Source organism: Ovis aries, chromosome 4 (genome assembly GCF_016772045.2).
Source record: "Ovis aries strain OAR_USU_Benz2616 breed Rambouillet chromosome 4, ARS-UI_Ramb_v3.0, whole genome shotgun sequence".
Taxonomy (NCBI): domain Eukaryota; kingdom Metazoa; phylum Chordata; class Mammalia; order Artiodactyla; family Bovidae; genus Ovis; species Ovis aries.
This window is the reverse complement of record NC_056057.1, coordinates 80,953,451-80,978,844: the sequence shown is the minus strand read 5'-3', so window position 1 is coordinate 80,978,844 and position 25,394 is coordinate 80,953,451. Positions and strand designations below refer to the sequence as shown.

The 25,394-nt window shown below is 44.3% G+C and overlaps 1 protein-coding gene across 4 annotated transcripts; it reads right to left on the bottom strand.

Annotated features, from left to right (window-relative positions):
* Window positions 1-833: 833 nt before the first annotated feature.
* On the bottom strand, window positions 834-25,394 carry INHBA (inhibin subunit beta A). Of its 4 annotated transcripts, XM_027968361.3 has the most exons (4): window positions 25,238-25,394; window positions 21,466-21,649; window positions 16,209-16,753; window positions 834-6,315 (listed from the first exon to the last, which is right to left on the bottom strand). In XM_027968361.3, exons 3-4 carry the CDS (start codon window positions 16,594-16,596, stop codon window positions 5,426-5,428), a joined length of 1,278 nt encoding a protein of 425 aa, XP_027824162.2. In that variant the 5' UTR covers window positions 16,597-16,753; window positions 21,466-21,649; window positions 25,238-25,394; the 3' UTR covers window positions 834-5,425.

The window sequence follows — 25,394 nt, the reverse complement described above, 5'->3', positions numbered from 1 at the left end:
TCATCCAGAAAGAAAAGGAGGAAGAAGGAGGGATGGAGGGAAGGAGGAAAGTTGGAGGAAGAGAAAGAGGAAATGTCTATTTCCTGTTACTTACTACTACAAGAATTTTGCCATTGAGAAATGGGAAGTTAACAAAGTGTATCTAATTTAAATATTTCTGGTCCAAGTACCTGCCTTGGTGGCTCAGATGGTAAAGAATCCACTAGTAATGCAGGAAACCTGGGTTTGATCCTGGGTTGAGAAGATCCCTTGGAGAAGAGAACAGCTATCCACTTCACTATTCTGGCCTGGAAAATTCCACAGACAGAGGAGGCTGGCAGCCTGCAGTTCACGGAGCCGGATATGCAAAGAGTCGGATATGACTAACCAACTTTCACTTTCACTTCACAAAGACTTCCCTAGTGGCTCAGATGGTAAAGCGTCTGTCTACAATGCGGGAGACCTGGGTTCGATCCCTGGGTTATGAAGATCCCATGGAGAAGCAAATGGCAATCCACTCCAGAACTATTGCCTGGAAAATCCCATGAACAGAAGAGCCTGGCAGGCTATAGTCCATGGGGTCCCAAAGAGTTGGACACGACTGAGCGACTTCACTTCACAAGTACCTGTAATCCATTACAAACCTCTGCCTGCCACAGCAATATACATTCTTTTTCTATTTGAGCTGTCTTAGTTCAGCTTTTGTTCTCTCTCTCCCATGTGATCTATTTTTCTCATACTCTTCCAGATAACTACGGTAGAAACAAAATTATTACCCAGCAAAAGACATGGCAATATGTGTGCAAGGTTGATCTTGGGAAATCAATAAGACAAAAAAATAAAAATAAAAATAATAAATCCCAAACAGGTCTTTTTATTTAACATAAGGCCAAAGAAGCTATCAGGCGTTGCTGAATACTGTCCACTAACTGTACAAAATATTGACTGCATGCCTCGCAAACACCAAAATATCCGCTGGAATGCCATAGAAATAAATAACTTCTGCTATAAACACATGAAAACATATCAAACTGTTATCTCTTTAAACATATCGTAAATAAAAAAATTACCAGTACTTCTACACAATAAATATTAAGAAATCATTGACATAGTTGAAATGCACTCATATAAATTAACAACTTTAATTACATTAGCCAAACAGACATTGGTTAAAGAACTGCATGTAATATGCCAAAAAAAAAAAAAATCAAAATAAAACAAACAAACAAACAACACCAACCACAGAACATAAAAGGTTTTAAAACAAAACAGGCTTCAGATTATCTTGGCTTTCATAATTATATTTTTCTTTTAAAGAAAAATATCAACCCATTGTCAATGCACTGTTTCTCAAAGCATTTAAATAGAGGGTAAAGCCCATTGGAAATTAATACAGAAGAAATGATTCACTTTATGCATAAAAAATAAATAATAATATAGCTGAGACATGTGGTTTGCTTCTGCTCTTGAAGATGTGAACAGCTTCTAAGCATTCATTTTCTCTGACCCATACAACAGCTTCTCAGTGATAAAGGGTTTAATTTAAACATACACAGTGTCCACCCCCAAGACTTCTGCCCACATCTACAAGTTCCATTTATTGTGTAGGATTTCAGGGTGACTAAGTTTTTCTCTATATTGAAAAGAGAAGTTGCCAAAAGGCCCACAGGAAATCATTTTTTCAAGTAAACATGATCATTTGAGTCTAAGCTTAATAGCACTAAGGCATTTGCCTTTTCTGATTTTAGAGTCACCTTGACGTTCACTCTCTCGAGGGTGACAAAAAAAATTCACTTGTTCTATCTAAGAGGAGAAGGCAGGTACTCTCCTTAAAATCAGAGTGTGGAATCAATCTTAAATAAGTATGAAATTGATTGGTCTTCAGAGACAAGAAAATCTCAACTCAGTGTTCTGGAATTCACCTTACTTTTGGGGGGAAAAAAAGGAAAAGAAAAAGTCAATCAAATCTACAACATATTTAGCATTCTTAAAAATTATTTGGGAACACATGCTTTTCAGATCTTTGAAGACTGGATGTGGGTAGACTTTTAAGAGCCTAGAGATGAGCCCTACAGAAAGAGCACAGATCAGATGAAGCTAAACTTGCTTTAGGAAAACAGACAGGGAAGACATAGTCTGGTGGAATTTAAAAGCTTTTTCTTTTGACCTTCACACTGCTCCATGAACAACATGGCTGTTTACAAAGTTGCATAACTTCCAAGATTATCAAAGATAGTTGTAATTTATCATTCTATTTCAAGGTCATATAGATTTAATAAAATATTTTAGTTAAAGTTTGGAGATGTGTAATTTAATAAATGAAATCTTCCCATTAAAATACTGTCATATGTAATTTCATTTAGCTCTGCTACTAATTACTGTGGCCACTTATCAAACTCCATTGTACCCTCAATACATCCAGGATTTAAAGGCTTCAGTAGATGGCATACATATTTGAGATGAATGGGAGCCACAGACAGAGATCAGCTGTTTTTTCAACCTCTTTTCACTTTGTCTATTGCCTGGGCCATCTCTGCTATTACACAGTGAACTAGGACTTGGCTTCCCATACTATTTTCGTAGGTTCCTCTATTCGTTCCAATGCAAAATAAGAAGTTCAAAAAGCCCTCAAAGTTTTTCATGAAAATTTCATGACACTCAGCTGCCCAATTTCCTAGTCAATGGTTAAGGGTGAGGAAGTATCAATGTTGCATGCACTCCATCTCATACTTAATTAGAATCCATTCTTAAGCACTCGTGTGGGGTTTCCTGCATAACAAAGGATGAACCTCTAGATTGTAGTATGTACAGCCAGGTAACAACATTAAATCTGCCTACATACAGCCCAGTAGATAGCAGACTGATTTGGTCTATTTCTCAAGAAGAGCTAAACCACCTTGGCAATGATTTCTCACTGATACTTTATTTTCCTACTATTAATTTTAAAAAGTTCTACAAATTGGCATAGGGCTGAAAGCTTCAATATTTTACAGAATTCTAACAAACATAATTTCCCCCATGAGACCTTTTTTCCCCCCAACTTTCACAATTTTCAACAAGTCAGTATAAGTAAGGCTCTGTATTTTAAAAAGCACATAAATGAATAATGTATAACCTAGGCAAGCTAAATATCATAGGATAAATCAGTAACAATTTAGCTTTAAGCATGTACTTTGATAGTTATAAAACCAAGTGGTTATCTTTTTTTTCTTTTCGTATCTGAATCAATGCATACCAATTTATATGTCAAGAATTTGGGCTATAAATTAAAATATCAGGGATTTTTACTACTGCCCTCATTCCTGTTTCCCATTCTTTTTCTTACTCCCATGCTCTTAAACACCTTCCCCCAAATTATTTATTGTTTAACTAGTGACAGCAACATTATTGAGTCCAGCTGCACAGGTAATATTTCTCACAACCAGACCTTAATCATAAAAAAAAATTTAAAATGCACCCACTTATTTTATCCTGGCCTACAGGTTAATATTTTTTTTCGGAAAAAGTTTCTGATTTAAGATTGATTCCAACAGATAATACATATGTTATCCAAATAATCAGCCTAGATTGAACATGAGTTTCCTGTTTTGTTTTCCCTGTAGGGAGTAAGTAACTTGTAGGATGGGGTTGGAGGACAAGAAAGAGGAGGGAATTGGATCCCTGTACATTAAAAGAGGGTCTTGCTGAATATTCACTGGAATTCCCAGGCTTTTCCCATACAAATTTTTGAAATGTGCCCACCTAGTTCAGAGTAAAAGCAAAAACGATAGCCTATCCTTCTTAAAAATACTGTGTTTTGCACACAAACATTCATTGCCTTAAGAACATTAAAAAATGACAGCCTGAAGTGCTTAAAATGTGTATGGACACGATGCGCCACATGTATACATACACACAGACATGCATGTGCCCGAGCACTGGATATATACACACACGAGCATGGAGCGTTCCATAAATCTGGTTGAACTTGATATCCAACAGTGTACAACTACTGTACATCCAGTATGAAATGTCCTGTTTCATGGATGTAAAAGGAGTCAAAAAAAAAAAAAAACAAACTTTTCAGGTCTTTCAAGCCTGAACACAATCCACCTTACTCAACCTTGAATCCCAACCCCTGACTCATTGATGGTGAATGATACCAACCACAGACAGACTGTTTAAAGGCTCACACAAATGTCTTTGGTGTATGTGTCTATTTTTTAAGGTACAAAATAATAATAATAATTATAATTATAATAATAAAAATAGCTATTTTGTGTGCTGTAGCAGTTCTTTTATAGCTCACATTAAGTGCAGCTCTGAACCCCACCCCACCCCCACCCAAAGAAAATACTTGTTAAATAAGGATTAGACAGGTCGAACACCATTGTAGTGCAAATAGTAAACGATAAAAAAAAACAACATTTACAAAATATAGAAATGTTTGGATCCAACAGATGGACAAACATATTCCTTTCAAGTATCTCTCCTTGAAGAAAATAAAAATTAATCAGGTTACTTCCAATACAAAAAAGTCTCTCTTTTTGTTCTCTCTCAGGTAAACAGTTTCAAACCTATTAGGTTGCATAGTTCTAAGATCATAAGCACCTTAACGAAATGTAACTTGGTATTCTTTTTTCCTTGATCTTTCATGCTTCCCATTCTTGTTCTCAATTTTTTTTTTTTCATGTTGGTTATTGTTTTGTTGCGGAAGTGGTGCAGAAAAAGAAGGTGTGACCACCTGCACACTAGTGTTCTTTTACCAGAATACGTGTATGTGTGTGTGTGGTGTGGGAATGCCTTTGTGTGTGTTCGATGTGTGTCTCTGTGTGTATGAGGTCTGTGTGTGTGTTCATGTGTACATGTGGGGTGTGTGGTCTGTATGTGTGTTCATCTGTGTGTAGTGGGGGTGTGTGTGTGGTGGGTATGTGCGCGTGTCTGCGAGGGGTGTGTGTGTCTTTGTGTGTGTGCATGGGCTGATATACACAGAGAGAGGGTCACACAGACATACCTTACGACCTGGGTTACTGGGTGGGAAAGTGCCTATAAATGGCCCTTTCAAACTCATGGCTTTCTAGATGCTATTTGGGTTGTGTCAGCCCACATTACTGCAGACCAGACAAGTTGACTTCGAGGCTCATACAGAAAGGGAACTGAAAAGGAGAGGATGATATTCCCGTTTGAGCAACTTCTGTCACCCCTTGGATGCTGGAGGAAAAAGTGAACGGTACCCCACTCTCCCTCTCCCCCGCAATTCCCATCTCCTTCACTGTTTCATCTCTGAGCCCTGGCTAAAGAATTTCTCCACATCTTCCTTCATCTGCTTCAGGTTTTGCTTTTAGTTTTTTTTTTTTTCTTTTTTTGTTTTTTCCTGGTTGTTTCAGTCAGAAACCTTAAACATGTCTTCGTGTCACCACTGTCTTCTCTGGACCATCTCGCTCCCGTCCCCCCTGGGCTGGGCGCTCTATGAGCAGCCACACTCCTCCACGATCATGTTCTGGATGTCCTTCTTGATGATGTTCTGCCCATCATCATAGTACAACATGGACATGGGTCTCAGCTTGGTGGGCACACAGCACGACTTGAGGTTGGCGAAGGGGCTGTGACCCCGCATGCGGTAGTGGTTGATGACTGTCGAGTGAAAGGAGAGGGATGAGCCCGACGTGCCTGCTATGTGGCTGGGGCACTCACCCTCACAGTAGTTGGCGTGGTAGCCGGAGGGAGCGATGATCCAGTCATTCCAGCCAATGTCCTTGAAACTAACATAGAACTGTTTCTTACAGCAAATGTTGACCTTGCCGTCACACTCCAAGCCCCGCCGCCGGCGCCGGTGAGGATGATCTTCAGACTGGCGGGCCTGCAGCATGAGGAAAGGTCTGTGCGACTGCTCCTTCTCCTCGTCCCCTCCCGCCCCTCCTTCTCCATCCCTCTTCTTCCCTTCCCCTTCCTCTTCTTTCCTCTTCTTCTTGCCCAGGAGCACCAGGCTTGCGCCGGTCTCCTGACACTGCTCACAGGCAATCCGTATGTCCAGGGAGCTCTTGCCCTGGTCCAGCAACCGCTGGATGCAGCTGGAGACGGGGAAGATGTGCCAGGTGCTCTTTCGAGCATCCACCACCTTCTCCGATATCAACATTTCACTCTTCTCCCCCTTCAAGCCCACTTCCTCAGCCTCCTCCCCTGCATCCAAGCTGCCCTGCAGGTGCTTCTGCTGTTGAAAGAGACGGATGGTGACTTTGCTCCGGGTCCTGTTGGCCTTGGGAACCTTCAGGAAGAGCCAGATTTCTGCACGCTCCACCACGGACAGGTCACTGCCTTCTTTGGAAATCTCAAAGTGCAGCGTCTTCCTGGCTGTGCCTGAAGTTGAAACACAGCACAAAAGAAAGCAGGGATACGTTAGTTTCAGGTTCAAGGCCACCTCCTAATTTCTGGCAAGCATGGCAGCCTCTGTTACAAATCATCTCTAACCAGGCTCTGTGAAGGAAGGCCTATGTATCTTAAGGACAGTTTGGACACTGTTAAATGGCTGAAGAAAAATAGGATGCTGTGACATGTGAAAATTGTATGAAATTTAAATTGCAGTGCCCATGAATTGTTACTGAATCCAAACTAGGCTCATTTCTTTACAGGTTGCCTGTGGCTGCTTTGCACTAGAACATGGATTTGAGTAGCCGCGACAGAGTCCATTCGGCCCACAAAGCTTAAGAGACTTACTCTCTGGCCCTTTTCAGAGAAACTTCATCAACTCTTACTCTAGAAGGAAGAGAGACTGGATCTGAGCGTATCTGGGAGCCTGGGTATGCTGACTAACTGCTTAACCTGAGTCTTACCTTTTGTAAAACGGGAATAATATAGTAACATTTGGCCCATTATCTCATAGGTTTGGAAGGACCCAACAGGATAAGACAGATGAAAACATAGTATAAGATCTAGCAAGCTGTGGAAACATTATTATCCCCGAAACAAATATGCAAACACCCCTGCTATGTAAGACTGCCCATAGTGTCTGGTGGCTAAGATGGCAAAAGAGTTCACCTGCAAATGCAGGGGACCTGGATTCCATCCCTGGGTTAGGAAGATCCTCTGGAGGAGGGCTTGGCAACCCACTCCAGTATTCTTGCTTGGAGAGAGAAGCCTTGCATGGACAGAGAAGCCTGGTGGGCTACAGTCCATGGTGTCACAAATAGTCGGACACGACTGAGCAACTCAGTACACACAGCACTTCCTGGCATGTACCCATGGGGCTTGCCTCCTCCACGGCCACAGCCTGCTTCACACCCCACTGTTCCTTTCCTGGGTCACTGCAACAGCCATTTCTTTTATGTGCAAGCTGTCAGGCCAGCATGGAGTCAGGCCCCTCTCCCATCATTTCTCCATTAAGCAGATAAAGGGATCTTTCCCAAAGGTGGATTCATTCCCATCACTTGTTTCATCCAGTCCTGCACTGAGTTCCTATTGTTCTCAATATAAAACAGAAACTGCACGGAACTCTGGGCTCTACCTGAGCTTCTCCCACCTTCCAGCTCAGTTCTCTCCCACTACCCCATCTTTGTGATCCAGCTTCACAGCATGAACATCTCATACCATCTCTCATCTCCAGGCACTGACAGTTGCTGTTCTTTCTACCTAGAAGACCCCTGCTCCCCAAACACCATCCACAGTGACTGCCCTTAATAAAGCTTTGACTTTTAGATTGGATGACCCTTCTTCCCCTAGAAGTGACCCTCTTCCCTCCACCTCCACCCCCATTCTCCTGCCAGTCCAGCCTAGGACACCCCAGGTCTGAGGTCCTATCTATCTCATTCACTGTCATAGCCCAGGATTTAGCAGGAAGTAGTCAATTACTAGCTTCTTTATTAACAAATGGAGGCACCATAGCACTTAACTAGAAGAGAGCCACCTCCTACCCCTGTATCCTGCAGTTTTGCCTCCTTTCCTTTAGAATGCAGTTTGTAGATTTAGTCACTAAGCTGTGTTCGACTCTCGTGATCCCATGGACTATAGCCCACCAGGCTCCTTTGTCCATAGAATTTGCCAGGCAAGAATACTGGAGTGGTTTGGCATTTCCTTCTCCAGGGCATCTTCCCAACCCAGGGATCAAATCTACGTCTCCTGAATTGCAGGCAGATTCTTGACTGCTGAGCCACCAGGGAAGCCCTTGAATGCTGCTTAGAGAGTCCAAATATAGCAACAGTTATTAATAAGAGAGGAGACCCCTACATTGGCAGAGCAGTTGAATGCAGGGACCACTCAGTTCTTGCCTAATTCTAAAATGAGAAAAAGTCATTCATTTCCTTCTTTTACTACAAGCACCTATATTCCTGCAACAACACTTACTGTAACAAGTGGGTGTCCAGACTAGAACTCTTTGGTTGATCAAAGTGAGGTCCCCTCACTTCCCCTCCTACCACTGGGTGGTATCTGAAACAAGTTCTCTTTTCTCAACTGCTGCCTGTGTGTACCTGGTTCCGACTGTTCGAGTACATGCATCCGGAGGAGCACAAATCTGAGAACCATCTGAAAGTTCCTCTTAGAACTCGCAACTCCCTAGGGGGTCTCCCTGCCTGGATTTCTATAGCTAACGGAAATCCAGCCATACTTATCACTCTCAGCCCTGAGATGTTTACGGTACTATAAATTTTAGGCACGGTTTCAAGTTCTCTGCAGCAGAAAGGCTCTTCGGTGCAGGGAGAGCTGTAGATTCTGTTCTTAATTTAACAGTGTGATAGTGCTGGTGGTAAATTCACTGAGGCCGGGGCCCCAGCAGGGCTGCATGTGTAAGGAAAGGTTCTCTGGTATCCCTATATAAACTTGAAAGGGCATTGGCTCTGATGGTGGTGGTGGTGGTGGTGAGCAGCATTCCTTTGCCTCCAACCTCGCATCTCTGGCAGGAGTTGAAATGAATCATGAAGTTAGGTTTATGATTAGATTACCGGAGCAGGGAACAATTAGAGGAGAAAACTGTCATTTTTAAGGAAGCATGAGGACTCTTTTTTTTTTTTTCAAAATGGGAATCCAGTACTCTCCTTTGCTAAAAATTGGTGGGGTTTGGGAGGTGGTGGTTGTTACTGTTTATCTTTTAAGAAAACAAAAGAGAAGAGACCACGAAGCAGAGCTTCATCACTTAACTCTCAAAAGATCATCAGCTATAGATTCTGAGTTGTAGAGTCCTCCGGAGACGAGAGGAAAAGGCAGCTGGAAGCTGCCCTAGGCTCCGTGAACAGGCGTGGAGGAGCCTGTGGTCCCCTCCAGTGTGGGTACAGCCGCCCTGCCCCGCAGAGAATGTTAACAAGCTCCCTGCTGGTCTCCCTTCTGCCTCCACATAGGCCAGCTTCTGAAACCCTAAACCGCACAGGGTGCCACTCTAAAGACAGAGATAGAGTAGCTGCTAAGTTAGAGGAGCCAGAGGGCACAAGGTTCTGATTTGCTTTTCTAGGAAAGAGTGTGAAACGGGAGTCTGACTGGCCCCAGGCTGGGAGGGCGCTCTGGGTTTCAGGTAACTCATTTCCACAGGCTCTGCTCTGCTACAATGCTTCCTCAACCAGTGGGGAAGAAGGGGCTGAGGGTGAAGGTAGACGGTCCCCGGTAAAGAGAGGGTCCAGCTGGCAGTGCGGACGCACCCACGTTGGCCTTTCCTTGAATAAAATCCAGAGAAGTCTACAGATGCTGGGAAGAGGTGGTAAGACGCTAACTGGCTGCCTTGCACCAGTGACAGCACATGTAAATTGCCTCCAGAGGGTCAGCGAGCCAAGGCCCCTTGCTTCCAGGGACAGCCTACAGGGCAGCCCCTCATTTCTCAAAAGGTGGTTTCTGATGCACAATATAGCCCCACCCCTTCTCCACAGGCAGCTGTACTTGGCAGCAAATGATTTAGTGTTCCTGAGAGAGGATTGTACAAAGAGAGTACTCATTAGAGGGGACTCAATCTGTCAGGTGCTGTTATATTAGGATCAGAGAGTCATCATAAAATGACTTTCATCCTGGTCCTGGCTGATAATTAACTGCATGGCATCGCCTGCGTACTAGGAAGAGGCACAGTGCTGAAATATGCATCAGTTTAATGATCTGAGCAGAAAGACTTGGTTCCCTGTATTTGCCTCCATTGCCTGCATGCTGGATCTCTCCCCCAGATTTCTGACATTTGGATTTTCCCCTACTAATTGACATGCCTGTCGCCTCCTTCTCCCGGTGTCCATTTCTGGAACTGCTATTTGTATATTGCATGATATTTTATCAGGGAAAAAAAATAAAACTGAGATTCAATTTCATGAAAATGCCGTTGCCATAATGCTCAGGAGAACAGGGGGAAGAGAGAGATTCAAGGCTTCCTAATGTCTACCTTATTTGCAGGTACATTTTCAAAGTTCTATTATATTCTGACTTATTAAGCAGTGCGTTTATTTTTTCTTTTACATCTAGCTTTCATTGCAGAAGTGGTGGGGGCATAGAACGAGAGAGCTAGGTGCTGGATGGAATTCATATTTACCAGGGCTGTAGGTTTCAGAAAGATATTACAACCCTCAAATTTCTTAGGCATGAAAAATATAAGTAGTCACTTGATTACATTTGCTTTATCTGTGTTTTATCTGAGACAGATGGCTATACTGCAATGATGCTTTCAGGATGCTCCAATCCTCAAATCTCCACGCACAGCAATTCGAAAAATGGAAGGAGTTTGCCTAAGGCTGCGGTGTTTAGGATCAATTACTAGTCAGTTTCAGGCTTGACTTAAATATCTCCTGCTATAAAATCTTGGAATGGAAATCTTCCCATAGTGCTTTGTGGTACAGCATTCGTTTATACTGGTGTGTACCGGGTTCCTACACTATTACCTACCTAACTAGATAGAGCTGCTGGCTTTGCTAACCTTTCATTACCTACTCTATGATAATATTCTTTTCATCCTCTGTGCTATTTTTTCCCTCCCGAGGCTTGTGAGCAACACTTGTATCACAGCCTGCTCTGCCTGAGTAATTCACTAAGAAGTCCCACGCAAACCCATGTGGGTGATAATATTTCATCACTTAAACCTCTCTTGAGTTTGGTGGACACATACCAAAGGGAGAAAAAAAAAAAGTGTCTAAAAATGGATAGGAGAGATGATTACTGCACCTTGTAGGGAACACCTCAGAAATGTTTCTGAGTGGGAGGCATTGAATGGAGGAATGAGTTTGGAAACCTGCAAGTGAAAATACCTGAAAGCACATTTTCCTTTGCTTTGATGCTTTCAGAATTTTTCAAATGTGTTCATAACTCACTCAAGGATATAGGCAGGCATGCCAAGGGTTAAGCAGCCAACTTCTGGGTTGTTCCCCCTCCCCCACACTAGGATACAAAATGCTGCTCCCACCCCACCCAACCCCACCAGCATTGCAGGTTCATGGGTCCAGGAGCAACTTCAATGAAATCAATGATACTAACATGCAGTGTTTCATTTTCGATATGTTTTGTTCTCCTCACCAGGGTCCTACTTAAAGTATGCTGCCCTTCTCCATGTGGGTAATAATTAAGTCTCTAATTTAAGTTGATGTAAAGAGCCTTGTTGTTTATGGAGGATTTAAACTCACCACGTGGAGGGGGGGGGGGCGCTCGCTGTAAAATACAGCTGTTACTTTCATTTTCCATCTCTTCACCAACATTTCCCTGTGCCTAGACAGGGTACAGTCACTGATGGGAGAATACAGCCTGTGTGTTCCCTGAAGCACTAATTTTGCATCTGGACTGTTTCCAGGGATTTCTACTAAAAGCAGCAAGTGAGGCCTTGAAGGTTATGCCTCCTTTAACCTGCAGAAGAGGGTCTTGCCGAAGCAGAACTTTGGTTATAAATTATCTTGTTTTTTTTTTAAGACTTAATATCTTTGCTTAGGATCTGCTATTGAATTGTAAATGCTCGGCCACATTCCTGCATCTTTCATTTAAATGGCAATTTTAAAAAAGGTTAAATATTTAGAGAGGAAGAGATTTTAGATGCCAAAAAGGAGAACAAATTTCTGAAGGTTTAACCCTCGGACTTTCAGAGACTTCTGCCAAAGTTCCTGAGAACTTTCACACTTTGGGTTTCGGAGCTAGGAACCAGTCGGGTATAAAGCATTCTAAACTACAGCTAAGACATTGTGCCTGAGTACATTTTAGCAGAAGAGGGGCCAAGAGAAACACGTATTTTTTACACAAAGTGCCTGGGAAGGTATGATTCTGGGTTTTCCAAATATGAAAACTGAATTTCTACCCTGATTCTCCCCCACACCCACTCCAATACACCTCCTCCTCTGGCCCAAACCATCTCTTTTCACATCTTTTCTCCACCATTTCTCTCTACACTCTCAGTGCAGAAACAAACGCATCCTCCAAAGCCTTACGTGCTGTTCCCACAAGGCATTAAATAAATAGATTTTCTCCTCCCCGTCTGAAGTCATTTGTCCTTTGTCACTGGTAAAAACTGCTGATAAAACGGGCCAACTGGGCAACCACATCAGGGGAGATAGAAGAAGTTTTTTGTCAAAGCCCAGGCAGCCGTATTAGGGAGAGACGTGTGAGCAAATCAGGATTGCTGATGATTCACGGTCACACTTCTCCCCGCTCCGCTTTGTTTGCTTCTGAAATTTATCATTCCTCTGTCTTCCATAGAGCTGTGGAATGTCCATATGTATCACTAGAATTCCTATTCCCTTACCTTCTGTCTCATGTAATATGTTACAGGTAGTCATGTTCCTCTCAACCCATAAAATCTTAACTTTTCCTGCAGGATGAAAGGAAGGAGGGAGGGGCGGGGAGGGCGGGTTGTTAATCAGCAAGATTAGGGCGATGCAGGCTGGGGCTTCCAGTAGGTGAAATTGTTTCCCTGGAAGATTAACTGGTAAGGAGCAAAAGTCTTTGGAATGCGCCCTCTTGTGGCCGATTATTTTCATTATTCAGAGAAGAGCGTGTATAACCTCTGAGAGGGTGAATTCCCAGCAAGTTCAGAAGATGGGCATGGGGTAGTGGGAGTCATCTCCACCTTAAGATGGCTTTCCTGGGGTGGAGGAAAACAGTCATCCTAGCAAGCCACCTCAGACCTCTGTCTGGGAACATTTGTGTATGTACATTTTAACTCAAATCTTCTGTTAACTAGAATGTTCTAAGGAAGGAAATGTAGGTGTTGCTTTCAATACCACCTGGGCTGTGTGCGTATTTTCTATTTCTTGGTGCTTGATTTGTCTTTCTTTCCCTATACTTTCTTCAGTAAGTGCTATCAATTGCTAACCTCATTACCAGAATCAGCATGAGACTCAAATATACCATTATCCTCCTTTGACTGACTAGCTTTTGTCACAAATCATAAAAAGAGAAAATAGAGAGAGAAGTCAAGAAGACCACTAACTTGGCTTCAATGATAATTATGGTGATAGTTGGCTGGACTCTACCCATCTCTTCCTCCTGGTCCTTAAGGTGTTAAACAACAAAGGATTCTGTTGCCAGCCTTGCAAAAAATGCATTCACCTTGGTAAGCAATCTGGGGTTACAGATATAAGAAGAAAATCATTGTTATTTGTGAGAATACATTTCAGAGAAGCTGAGGGCAATGCTTTACCGCTTAGTCAACAGCAACTCATATCAGCTTTACCAAGGCGGGGTGCTTTCCACCTGAATACAAGGGACAGACTCGGTTCAAAAAGTTCCTGGCACCTGAGTTTTGTGAGTCCTTCAACTGTGATGGCCTTATTCAACCGTCATAATGAGTAGAGGTAACAATAAACATGACTCCTCAAGCGAGGAATCATGAAGCTGAAGAATGCATGTATGGGTGAGCATTTGTGACATGCATGCAGATGACACTGAATTCTATGCTGTACAGAATGGTATCTAAAGGAAAAATCTGAATGCCCTTTGCCAATCTTAAAAATCGTGATGTGTGACGTCATTTGAGAATTACTAAGGTTGAATTATTCCAAGAGCAACAAGACATTTTCATATATTCACGACAATTTTTCTGATGATAAATCTCTCTTCTGGGTTAGCTAAAGGAGCAGCAAAATACTCACATAGTACTTACTCTACTTGGAGAGTAGATTGTCCATAGAGCAATCATTTTTGTGAAACCATACTAAATCGACTTAAAGTTGATGCGTGAGACTTCTCAAATGAGAAAAATGAGCAAACGTCAAAAACCTTTTCTAAGAAGCCAGCAACTTGCCCAAAGTCAAGCTGTAAATTCAATCCGGAGGAGTTTTCTATCATAGACCTTAAACTATAGTCAACACGTGAGTTAAATGAATCCACCTTTTCAAAAAGTAGCTCAATTTCTTTCAAACCAAACAGGTACCAGAAAAGGTTTTTTGAAAAATGAGGAGATTTCATATAATTGACAAAAAGATTGGCACTGAGATGAAGGCCATAAGTAAGAAAGAAGGCAAAAACTCAAATTCTTTCTCTGCAAAATCTCTTAATGCCAAAGGAGTAAGTTGCTTTACAAGTTGGAGAAGTCAGGAAGCGGGTGCACCGCTAGCATCAGGTGTACAGTTAAAAGTGGCCAAAGGCATAGGTCTGCTCAGTCATATGATGTGGGTAAAGCCAATTGAGGAAGAGCTGCAATTAAGGCCATTCTGCGTGGCAATTAGAATATAAAAACATATACAGGGTCCCTATGGTGGCAGAAGAAGGAGCAGCGCCTAGACCACTGGAATCCATTTCCCCGCTCAGGACCTCAGAAAATGTTAAGAAAAATTGGGCAGCAGCTCAAAAAGACTCCAACCTGCCTCCTTCCCTCAGTAAGCTTCACGAGATAAAGTGAAAAGTCCTTTGGGACTGCATCGAAAAAGAGCTTTAAGGGAAGAAAGTCAGACCTTTTTGAAAAGAAAGAAGCTTCTGGTGAGAGAGCTAAACTGCCCGCGGGACACCAGAGCTTTTCCTAGGAGGGGGAGCCAGCAAGTCACCAGGCTATCTGCTCCATTCCCCCCGCCACCCCCCCACCCCCAGAAGGATGCCCTGGTCTCACATGGTTTTCTTGAAAATATAACATCTGAGTCAACAGGTTTTCAGGATTGGAAATTCTGAGTGTTGCCTTAATTGTTTATACTGCTGCGGCAAACTTTTAAACAGCAATGCTGGGAGTCCCGGCACATACTTTACTGGCCATATGCTCTACCAAACAAAACAATGGCATTCCTTTCAAATGGATTTGGCAAGGGATGCAGTTCTTTAGCTTGGCATTACCATGAAAGTAACATGAAATTAACACATCTGTGTGTGCCCAGGCGCCGCACGCAGGGACTTGTAGGCAGGCAAAAGGATCTGGGTCACATAACTGTAAAAATAACCTGACCCCTGGTCTCCAGTAGGCCCTTTTGACAGGTATTGTTTTCTTCAGCAACAGGTTAGTGTGGTCCTCAGCCAACGATTAGAATCTATTTATTAAAGTTCTTCCTCTTAAGGATTGAGTGGGAGTTCAGTGTAGTATCTGAGAGCACTTTGTCAAGGTTGCATTCCTTGGCAGAGAGCTCTTAGTAACTTTACAGAGAACAAAACTCTTTTTTTTTTTTTTTTTTAGTTCAGAGAGCAAAAGTCAGTGTTCCAAAAGTGACTGACGGTTCAATGTCATCTGTTCCCTAGCCCACCCCACCCCCCAAAGTCGTTCTTCACTGCCTAGAATGTGATGCTTGTGTCTTTAGAGGCAGAGTTTCTAAAGGTAAAAATGACTGTCACTAATATGCCCTGCTCCTCGATGTGGCCCCTGATTGGACTTTTAAAGAAAAGGGGATGTTTTTAAGACAATGACTTCATCTGGGCCATGCCATCCCGCTCCTGCGCTTGCCGCCATCCCCTCACCCACCCCACCCACCCCACCCACCCACAGTAAAAACTTTAGATGGGGTACGGAAGCCTCCGGGCTTCCCCTCAGCACCAGAAAATGCCCCGACTTTCCTCTGGCTGCTCTGATCTAGTTCCCCGGGCAGGCAGGGCGAGGGAGCCTCTCTCTCAGACTGCCTTCCTGCTCCACATTGGGCCGAGAGCTTCCTCCGGGACGACCGGCTTAGTTGAGCAAGTGTAAGCTAGCCATCTCCTGCCAGGGCTCAGCCCAGGACCCCACCACCCCAGCTCTGGGAGGTCCTCTCCCCTGCTCCCCACCCCCCTACCCCCGCCGCGGTCCATCCGCTACCGTCTCCTAATAACTCATGACCTTCCCAGGCAGGGTGCAGCTGGAGGGCAAGAAGTTCCGCCGCCGAGGGCTGTCAGAGCAGTGTGCCCCCCACCCCCATCCCCGGGCAGGCACCCACCTGATTCCGCGAACGTGATGATCTCCGAGGTCTGCTCCATAAGCTCATTCATTTCTGCCCTCCGTCCGATGTCGTCCTCTATCTCCACGTACCCGTTCTCCCCCACTTTTCCCACATGAAGCTTTCTGATCGCGTTCAGAAGCGCCGCCTTGGGTACCGGCTGGGTGACATCGGGTCTCTTCTTCAAGTGCAGCATGTTTAAAATGTGCTTCTTGACGGCCTCCACCATCTCCGGCTGAGAGTTGGGTACATCCTTTGGGAGGGTGGCCAACGCACAGGACGGGCAGTCTGGGGCCGCGCTGTGCCCCTCGGATCCCGGGGTGGGGGAACTCCTCACTATAATCCAGCAACTCGCCAACAAAAATCCTCTCAGCCAGAGCAAGGGCATCCTGGCAGCAAAAGTTGTTGTGTTGCCCTTTTAAAAGGCTCTGCTTTTCCTCCCCCCTCACGCACAGGGTGTTTTTTTTTTTTTTCTTTCTTTTTGGTTTTTTTTTTTCTTTCTTTCTTTTTTTTTTTTTTTTCCTTTCTCCTCTTCAGTCAATTCTCTGGAACAAGAACAAAAAGTTTTCTGTGAAGTTTTGTTTGCAGGTTCCCTCTCTGAATGCAGTCAGTGCTGTAGGTTTGTGGCTGTCAGGGAGGAGAGTTCTGACTGTCTCCGAGTAAGAGAGAGGGAGGGAGGGAGGGAAGGAGGAAGGGAGGGAGAGACAGGGTGGGGGGGGGGGGAGACAGAGACAGAGAGAGGACGGGAGGGAAAGAGAGACAGGGAGAGAGAAGAGAGAGGGAGAGAAGGGGGAGAGGGAGGGAGGGAGAGAGGGAGAGAGAAAGAGAGAGGGGGAGAGAGAGAGGGAGACAGAGAGACAGAGCGATTGGCCCTAAGTGAGTGAGTGAATGGGAGAGGGAGGGAGTTTGTCTGTGAGTAAAGGCTGTGATTAGGAAGGGGAGGGACAGCTCTTTCTGACAGGCTGCCTGCCTTCTGCTCCCTTACACACACACCTCTCTTCAAATATCACCATTCTCTGGAGTTCTACTTTCCCTTCGGAAGGAAATTCTCCTGATTCGGTTCTACTACTTCTTCATTTCCCCCTCACTCTATTTCTTTCTCTGCCCAGGCCCCTTGCTTCACCTTCTTCCTCTTTTGGAGGGACGAGCAAAGCCCCAAGCAACGCCCTGTCTCCATCAACAGGGAGGACCAGACTGAAACAGCCTGCCCCAGTACCCCTCCACCCTGCCTGGCCACTGCCTGGAAGGTGAGGCTCAGGGTGCCCAGAGGTGGGCAGGCAGGTGGTGAAGGTCAAGAAGAGGGGCCACTGTGTCCCTGGGATCAGCTGACTGTTCTAGCCTGGAGGGAATCCTGCAGACCGTCCTTTCCCCCATTCATTCATATTTCAATGTTCAGGGCCATCAACACTGGCAGGCGATCAGAGGGGAGTGCAAACAGAACTTTTGTTTGGGGTCATATAATACACTCTACTTTTTCCAACTGCAAAAGGCAGCGGGGCATTGAAAGATCCACAGGCAGGCAGCAGGTTACACACTTGTGTCAAGTGAAGTGAGCTCTGTCCCGTCTTTAGCGGCCATCCTTCCTGCCCGGCACACACACTCACAGATGACAGCTCACCACCACTGGCTCTGTCTTCACAGGTAAAATGCAGAATTCTGCTGGCCTTTCCCACATTATTGTATACAAACAGTGAGCTCCTATGACTTGAATAACTGGTCCTAGCAGGGGAAGAATCTCTAAAATATACTGGTAAATAATTTTCTCTGTCATGGGGTAGTTTGTTCAGCCTGCCCCCTATCCGCATCCCGGACCAGTCAACAGACTGGCTTCTTTTTCTCTCAAAGGAACAGCACAGATGAAATCATCATGGATTTCAGTGTTCACAGAAAAAGAAAAATGTGAATTTTTAAACAATGCCTCTCTGAGTTTTTTTTTATTCTCCTCCCCCCGTCCCCCTCCTTTTTTTCATTTTTCTGTCTTATTGCTTTTATCTTGCAGAAGTATCTTTAAGAGGTCCATCTGTTAAAGCTTTCCTTCCCTCCCAGTTTCTTTCCCACACATAAGCAAGCCCTCTCAGTTTCTGTAGATACAGTCAGCTTATATCTGACACCTAGTGTGTTCAGAGCATTATAGTCAAGCAATGCACTTTGGTTGGGAAAAGTTAATAAATAACATTATTAGAAGCATAAGAATTGAGGGCGAGGGGAGGAGGGTGAGACCAGTGTGTTAAAATTACAGTTTGCACAGGTAACAAAGCTTTTCTGAATTGGTACCTCATCCCCATTTTCTAAAGCATCTGCCTGTGAGACTTTCTCTGTGACCAGCCACTTTTAGGATTTTTACCTCCAGGAACATCAGTTACCCTGCTATTACTGTTCAGATTTTGTCAACATTCCTTGAAGAGTCTAATTTTTTTCTAGTGGGGGATGGTGGAAGAGAATGGGGAAAGGGTGGCATTGGTGTTAATAACTGCTTAATAAAATATCTTTGAAACTGAAGATTTATAACATAATCTACCTATTTAGCATCCCATATGCAGTACCCAAAGCATTTTGCAGTCCAATTAAGTTTTACAAGAGAGGTTGAAATAGAACTCAAAGTTTAATGACTCCAAACAACTTGAGAGTCCCAATACCTGCATTTAGATACATGTAACTCATCATCAGGACCCTCTCTGTACGTGAGTTTGTGTGTACTCCCTGAATTTACTATTTGTGAATATAACTTAAAAATTAGTTTTCTCTTTGACACAAGTCCTTGCCTAGAGATGCTGAATTGGGTTGTAGAAACACATAATCTATCTGCATGCTCTACTGTTAAAAACACTATTCACTTGCTTGAACACATAAAAAGGTACAGATCACAATCTGCATGGAAGTGCCAAGAAGTTGTAAAAGTCCTGCTCACCATCCTGCCTAGGAATGTGGAAAGAGCTCAGAAGTTAAGTTAAAAAGCATTACCTTTCCGGTCCTCTCTTTCACCAGCAGACTCTTGTCTCATGTAGTAAGAGCTGTCCGGGTTCCTCTTCATGGTATTGGCACTGAGGAGTTTTATACTGTACTACTTATTTGTACAGTCACACATTGGTACCAGTCAAGCAGAGGAGGGCTGGGGCTTTGTTTGGGATTGGTTAAAATCAGCATGACATCAGCAGATGACTGGTTTTTCCAGTGTGAGACATATTTCATAACTCATTATCTAATGGAAAGCCTTTCTTGGCTTCAGTAACACTACTGGGCAATCAGTAAGCCAGTGAAATGTCTGACTGACTGGACTCCCCTTTAGAACAATCCTGGAATCCAACAACTCTGTCTCACTGAGGGTCCAACTTTCAACTTTTCTTTGACCGATTGAGCACACACTTCTTATATTCTGGCTCAGTTTTATATCTTCACATAAGCATCTGTTACTTCATGAGGTTGCCTCTATTTACAAAGTATTTTATTGTTTCTTACAGGGAAGAAAGTTCACAGTGCTCTTCCTAGAGATTCTGATTTTACTTTTTTAAATAAGATATTCCAGGGAGGAAAAAAATAAGAAAATACGTATACCTATATGGGATGATCACCTCTCCCCTGATTTACAGCATTATTTAACATCTTGAAAAACTTAATTTTTAAAAATAAGATGTTTTATTGAGAAAAAGCCAAGGGAAATATGTATCCCTATGGGATGATGTTCTTCCCTCTCCTGACTTACACTATTATTTTACATCTTGAAATTGAATACCTGCTTTATAAATCATTTATCATTGAGAACTTTGGAAATAGTCACTCTCTGCTAGTGAACTTTATAAGTATGCTTCCCAAGCCTTTAGAATCCCAATCTAACTAGAAGAAAAAGAATCTCCTACATGATTCTTCTTTATCAGAACTTCAAGTCCTATGATTTCTAAATTGTTACAAATACAACATGAGATTAAAGAAAAAAAGTGAACATTTCTTGAAACTGGAGTGAAGTTGGTCAGGGTGTTATGGGGGAGGGAGGAGACAGTGTTAGCTAGTCAGGGATAACACAGGAGGAAGGAATTCTCAGACAAGAATGCTGGTGAAGGGTTGTTAGAAGAAGCATAGCTGAAGCCTAAGTCGGGTATTCATGACAAGTTGAATAAAATGTGCAAAATTGGGAGCTAATGAAAGCCATATGACCAGATATGTTGTTTTGTATGCAGGATTTAACATGCATAAAATAAACTTTTCACTGTGCCCACAAGCAAAATATAGAGACTCTGGTCTCCTGATGTGCAGTTTAAGCAGGTTCCTTTAGGACACCAGAAGTTTGTCTCCAGGGGTCTGTCTTGGCTAAACACAGAGCACGTGTAGGTGCTGAACTGTGTATTGGGGTGGGGCAGTGTAGTCTGAGAATTGCATATTCAGAAATGAAGTAGGAAATAAAATGTTAGGTTGTAGAGAAACTGAAGGAATCTGAGAAGGAAAGATAGAAACAGGATCAGTGTTAGTTAACTCCAAAGCTGCCCATCAGGTTTGAACTGGATGGATCCAACCTCTCTATAAGAAAGGAACTTCCCCATCCTTTTTGGATGAGACCTAGGGGTTGGGGTGGGGGGGCATCTAAATTCACCCCTCTGCCCCACAGGAACCCTGGTGTCCTGGAAATAGCACCATGTTTATGAGTTTCGGGGCACGAATCAACCTGGATGAGACCCCAGTTCCACAGCTTACTAACCAGATAACCTCAGCCCTCAGTGTACTCATCTGTAAAGTGGGATCCACCTACTCTACTGCAGGATCAAGCACGTGCTCAGAAAATACTGAGTGATAAAAATTTCCTGGTGCCTCTCTCTGAACATATGTGTCACAGGAATATGCAGCACCCCTACCAGAGAAGCCACCCTCTCTCTCGGGTGATTCAGATCGCGTTGGCCACGGATGCCACCAAAGTGCCCACCTGCCTAGGTCAGCCCACCAGCTGTGATATCATTCTCCACCTGAATCCCCAACCTCAGAGCTGAGCCACGCGGGAAATGCCTCCTCACTGAGTGGAAATGAGGTGGAGGTGGTAGAGGAAGCAGGCAGGTTAAAATAACTTCTGTCGACTCTTGCGGATGGGGGAATGATCTTTTCCCTGCCGGACTCCAGGGCTCCGGGGAGTGGAGGAGCTGGTCCGCCCAGCTCCTGAGCAGCATCTCCAGTTCCTTCCTCGACTTGGTTTCTCTTTCACTTCCTGCCCCCTCCCCCCGCGCCCCAGTTCCCCCACCCCGGCCCTGCGGTCCCGCTGCTCGGCCTGCTACTGTACCTTGAGCAACACCTGCTGGCAGCTCCCGGGGATCACGCCGGATCGCGGCCGCTGCTCGAGCTCGGCTCGCGGGGCTGGAGTCTGGGCCAAGCCTTGCGCAGCGGCCGCCTCTATTTTTACCCGGAGCACCAGCAAGGGCAACTTCTTTTAAGAGCAGCTCTTGATTTTTCCCCCCTTTTGGCAGCTAGAGAATTCAGAGAGGGAGGGGGGAGGGAAATCACTGATCAGTAAGTGCAGCTGGGAATCTCTGAACCCAGTTATCACTGCCAAGACTGAAAGCCACGGCCAATGTCAGGGACCAGGAAGGGGACTTGCGGGCTGGCTCCCAGGCGGACAGAGGCGCGCGGGGAGCGCTCCCGCCCCGCCAGCTCTGTCCCCTTTCGGATCGCAGAGCCCGGTCCTCCCCGCCACTGCGCTGGCACGATGGCCGGCTGCCACCGCGCTTTTCACCTAGTGCAGGAGGCCTGATTTACTGACTCCTTCACAAAGCTCCTCGTCTCTTCGCTGGAGCCTTTTGCAGGGCTCTGTTCTCGCCTGGAGGAGCGGCCCCTGGAGAACCCGGTGGAGCAGCTTGCTTCGAGGAGCCGGGAGGGAAACTGTGGTACCTTATTTTACTGTAATTGCAAAAGGCGCGATGTGCCAGAGATCTATATTTAGAAGTTGTATGTTTCTACTTTTATGTAAATGGAGCAATTAGGGCCTGTCTTGCTGCTGCTAAACTCCAGGGCTTGTGCCTTGCTGGGAAAGCTGGTGTTTTCAATCACAATTAGTGAGCTGGTCAAAAAACCAAGTTCGTTTAAGGATAAGAGCTCAACGGTGCGAGCGAGGGAGAGACCAGAGTCCCTGTGCCATCCTGGGACCGCGGTGACACACACCTTGCGGCACGGCTAACCTATAGTGGAGTTTACCCGTGGCAGCAGCTGTCCCCGTGCAAAGTTGGCATAGATCAAGGAGCGAGAATGTTCATTTTCCTTCTCAAGCAAACCGTCTGTCCTTCGGCTTCCATCCATGCTATTAATTGGTCTCTTTGCTCACTACTCCTGGAACAAGGAGACAGGCCTAGAAAAGGGGACTGGTTTTTTTTCATGGCTCTGTTGTTTTAGCTGCTGCTCACGCTTTGGCTCTCCTGTTATTCTGTTTAAAAAAAAAAAAAAAAAAATCCCGCTAGGAGGCGTGAACGCCCCAAGCAGGTGACTGGGACCTTGTCATCTGATTCAGTCGAAATGGCACGAGGCTGGGGGGTTCACAGCACTGACTAGGCTGCTGACGATTCAGGGTGTTTTAGTTCCTTCCTATGAAAAATCTGTTCCCCCAAAAGCATGATTTCTGGTTCATCCCCCCGTCTGGGAGACCGAACAGAAAACGTGACTAGAGGGAGAAATCAATAAGATTCGAGGTGTTCTCAGCAGCTGACGTGTTATTCTGGGCTCCAGGCAGGAAAACCTTGCCTCCGTGGGGAGTGGTGACTCCCTCGAGAGGCAGTGCCTCTCCGGATCCAGAAAACGTGGGCGGGATCCAGAGTGGTATTTGCTGCCGGGAGATTTCCGGAGTCTCATCGAATGGTTTGGGTTGAATAGGGAACTGGCAATCCCTGCCTGTTTCCTGGACAGCCGGAGCTTGCCCATCTCTTGGGCGCTGGGTTAGGAAGAGAGATTTGGGACAAGGAAGAATGAGCATTTCACATTCTAAACTGAACTAGGAAGCTGTTTGCTGGTCAAATCAATGAATAAATACAACTTAATAGAGAGGAAGAGGGAAACATGAAAATTTCTCCAAGGGATGGATTAGTTTAGGATAAATAGATGCAAACTCTTGTTCTATAGAATGAATAAACAACAAGTTCCTACTGTATAGTATAGGGAACTATATTCAATATCCTGTGATAAACCATAATGGAAAAGAATATGAAAAAGGAGGCATATATATGTATAAATGTTTCATTGTGCTGTATAGTAGAAATTAACACATTGTCCATCAACTATACTTCAATAAAGTAAATTTTTAATAAAAAGTCCTCCAAAATTCACTAGAACACAACAGGATCAGAAATAGTTAATCTAAAACTCTTATTCCTAAGCATCCTGTTTTGTTTTTTTGTTTTTTGTTTTTTGTTTTTAAACCACCAGAATATCCCACAAGGCCTTGTCCTATGTGCAACTACTCTGTTTTAAGAGTAATTGGAAGTGCCTTACCTGAACCAAGGGAACCCAGACCCTAGAATTAAAATGATTAAGGAAAAAACCAGAAAGAAAAACCTCAGTAAATAAACTGTTATCACTCCACTTACAGCAGTGGCTCTCAACTGTGATGATTTTGCTCCCCAGGAGACATATGGCCATGTCTGAAGACATTTTTGCTTGGTGTAACTGGGAAGGAAGGTGCTACTGGCCTCTAGTGGGTAGAAGCCAGGGCTGCCACTAAACATTCTAATGGTGCCCCTGACAGCCGTCTCAGCAGAGAAATCATCCGACACCAAATGGTAACTCCTCTGCAGTGGAGAAGCCCTGACGTTGAGTTATCATTCCAAAGTTTCACCTAATTTCCTTCCCATCCATGCTCCAAGGGGCCCCGGCATCTATGCAAGAGAGGAATCATTCAAGTGATTCTGCCTCCTTGTATGGCTTGGGCTTCCTGATTACCAGAAGCCTGCACAGCAGAGCAAGGGTGCTTCTCAAGCATCCCCACCAACTTTCCAGGGAGGCCTCCAAGTATTTGCTTCTGGCTTTGTGTTCGAACCAAAAGCAAAATCTTGGTGACTGGCAGCAAAGCGAGATGAATTAGCCCCCACCCAAGCTGTCAGGAGGCAACGGATAATGGAAGACAAAAAGTGAATGGGGAGTGAGTTATTCATTTGAGCAAGTCGGTATCTGAGAAATCCACTCACTAGCAAATTCCCTGAAGTGAAATTCGCAAAAGTGGGATTACCATGCTTTGCTCCCAGAGCAAGCAAATATGATGTGGCTGATTTTATTTGTTTAATACCTTGGGGGAATGACACACAATCAATATCCACAGAGAGAAAACAGTGCTTTGCGAAATCTAATGCATGTTCCAAGCAACTTTATATTCTCCAAATTTCCTTTGTAAAGGAAGGCCATGCCCCTTCAGGTGCTACTCTCCTGTGAGGACTGGGGGAAATATTGTGAAGGAGACCATATCACAGAAAATAATCAGCATCATCAACAAATGCTGGTGAAACCCACAAAAGGGAATTTGGCTGGATTCATCTAGCTGAGATGTGAAATGCTGATCTCTATACAATAAGGCCAGCTCTCCAGGCTTATCACTTAGTTCTTAAGTGACCTGGGTTATCCAGAGAGGAGAGGGTCAGTCAGAGAATGTTCTGAGATGAACGAGGCAAGAGGGGAACGTCTTAGACACTCAGATGCCATCTCATCAACGCCAACACCTGAATCTAGTTTCTGCAATAGATGGTTATTTTAGAACCAAAGACTTCCATCCACTTCCAAATGATTCAGAAAAGCCTGGATTTCTTCCCAAGAAGTAATCATTTAGTCCTGGTGAAAAACTCAATCTAGAGAGAGAAATACACAGTTATAACCTCTAGAGAAAAATAGATATTGAAAAAGAAATAAAAGCAACACTAAAACGAAAAGGCCTTACTAACCAACATAATATTTTGAAAGTGTTTATCAAAAGTCAGTTCTAATCCAATCAGGGAACATCTGGTTGCTCTTCCTATTGTCCCAGAAGATGATGAACAATGCTTGCAAAGGAACGAATAACAAATAGTTGTAATTGTGGTTCTCACCTGGATTCCCTTGGGTTGAAAGTTCCATGTTGCTGCCTGGAAGACTCAGAAGCTTAGCCTACAGATGCCATTAGACTCATAAAAGAAGGAATCTTGATCTTAATCCAATGTTGCCCATCCACAACCTGCTCCCAAATTGTAGCTTTGGAGGGAAGAC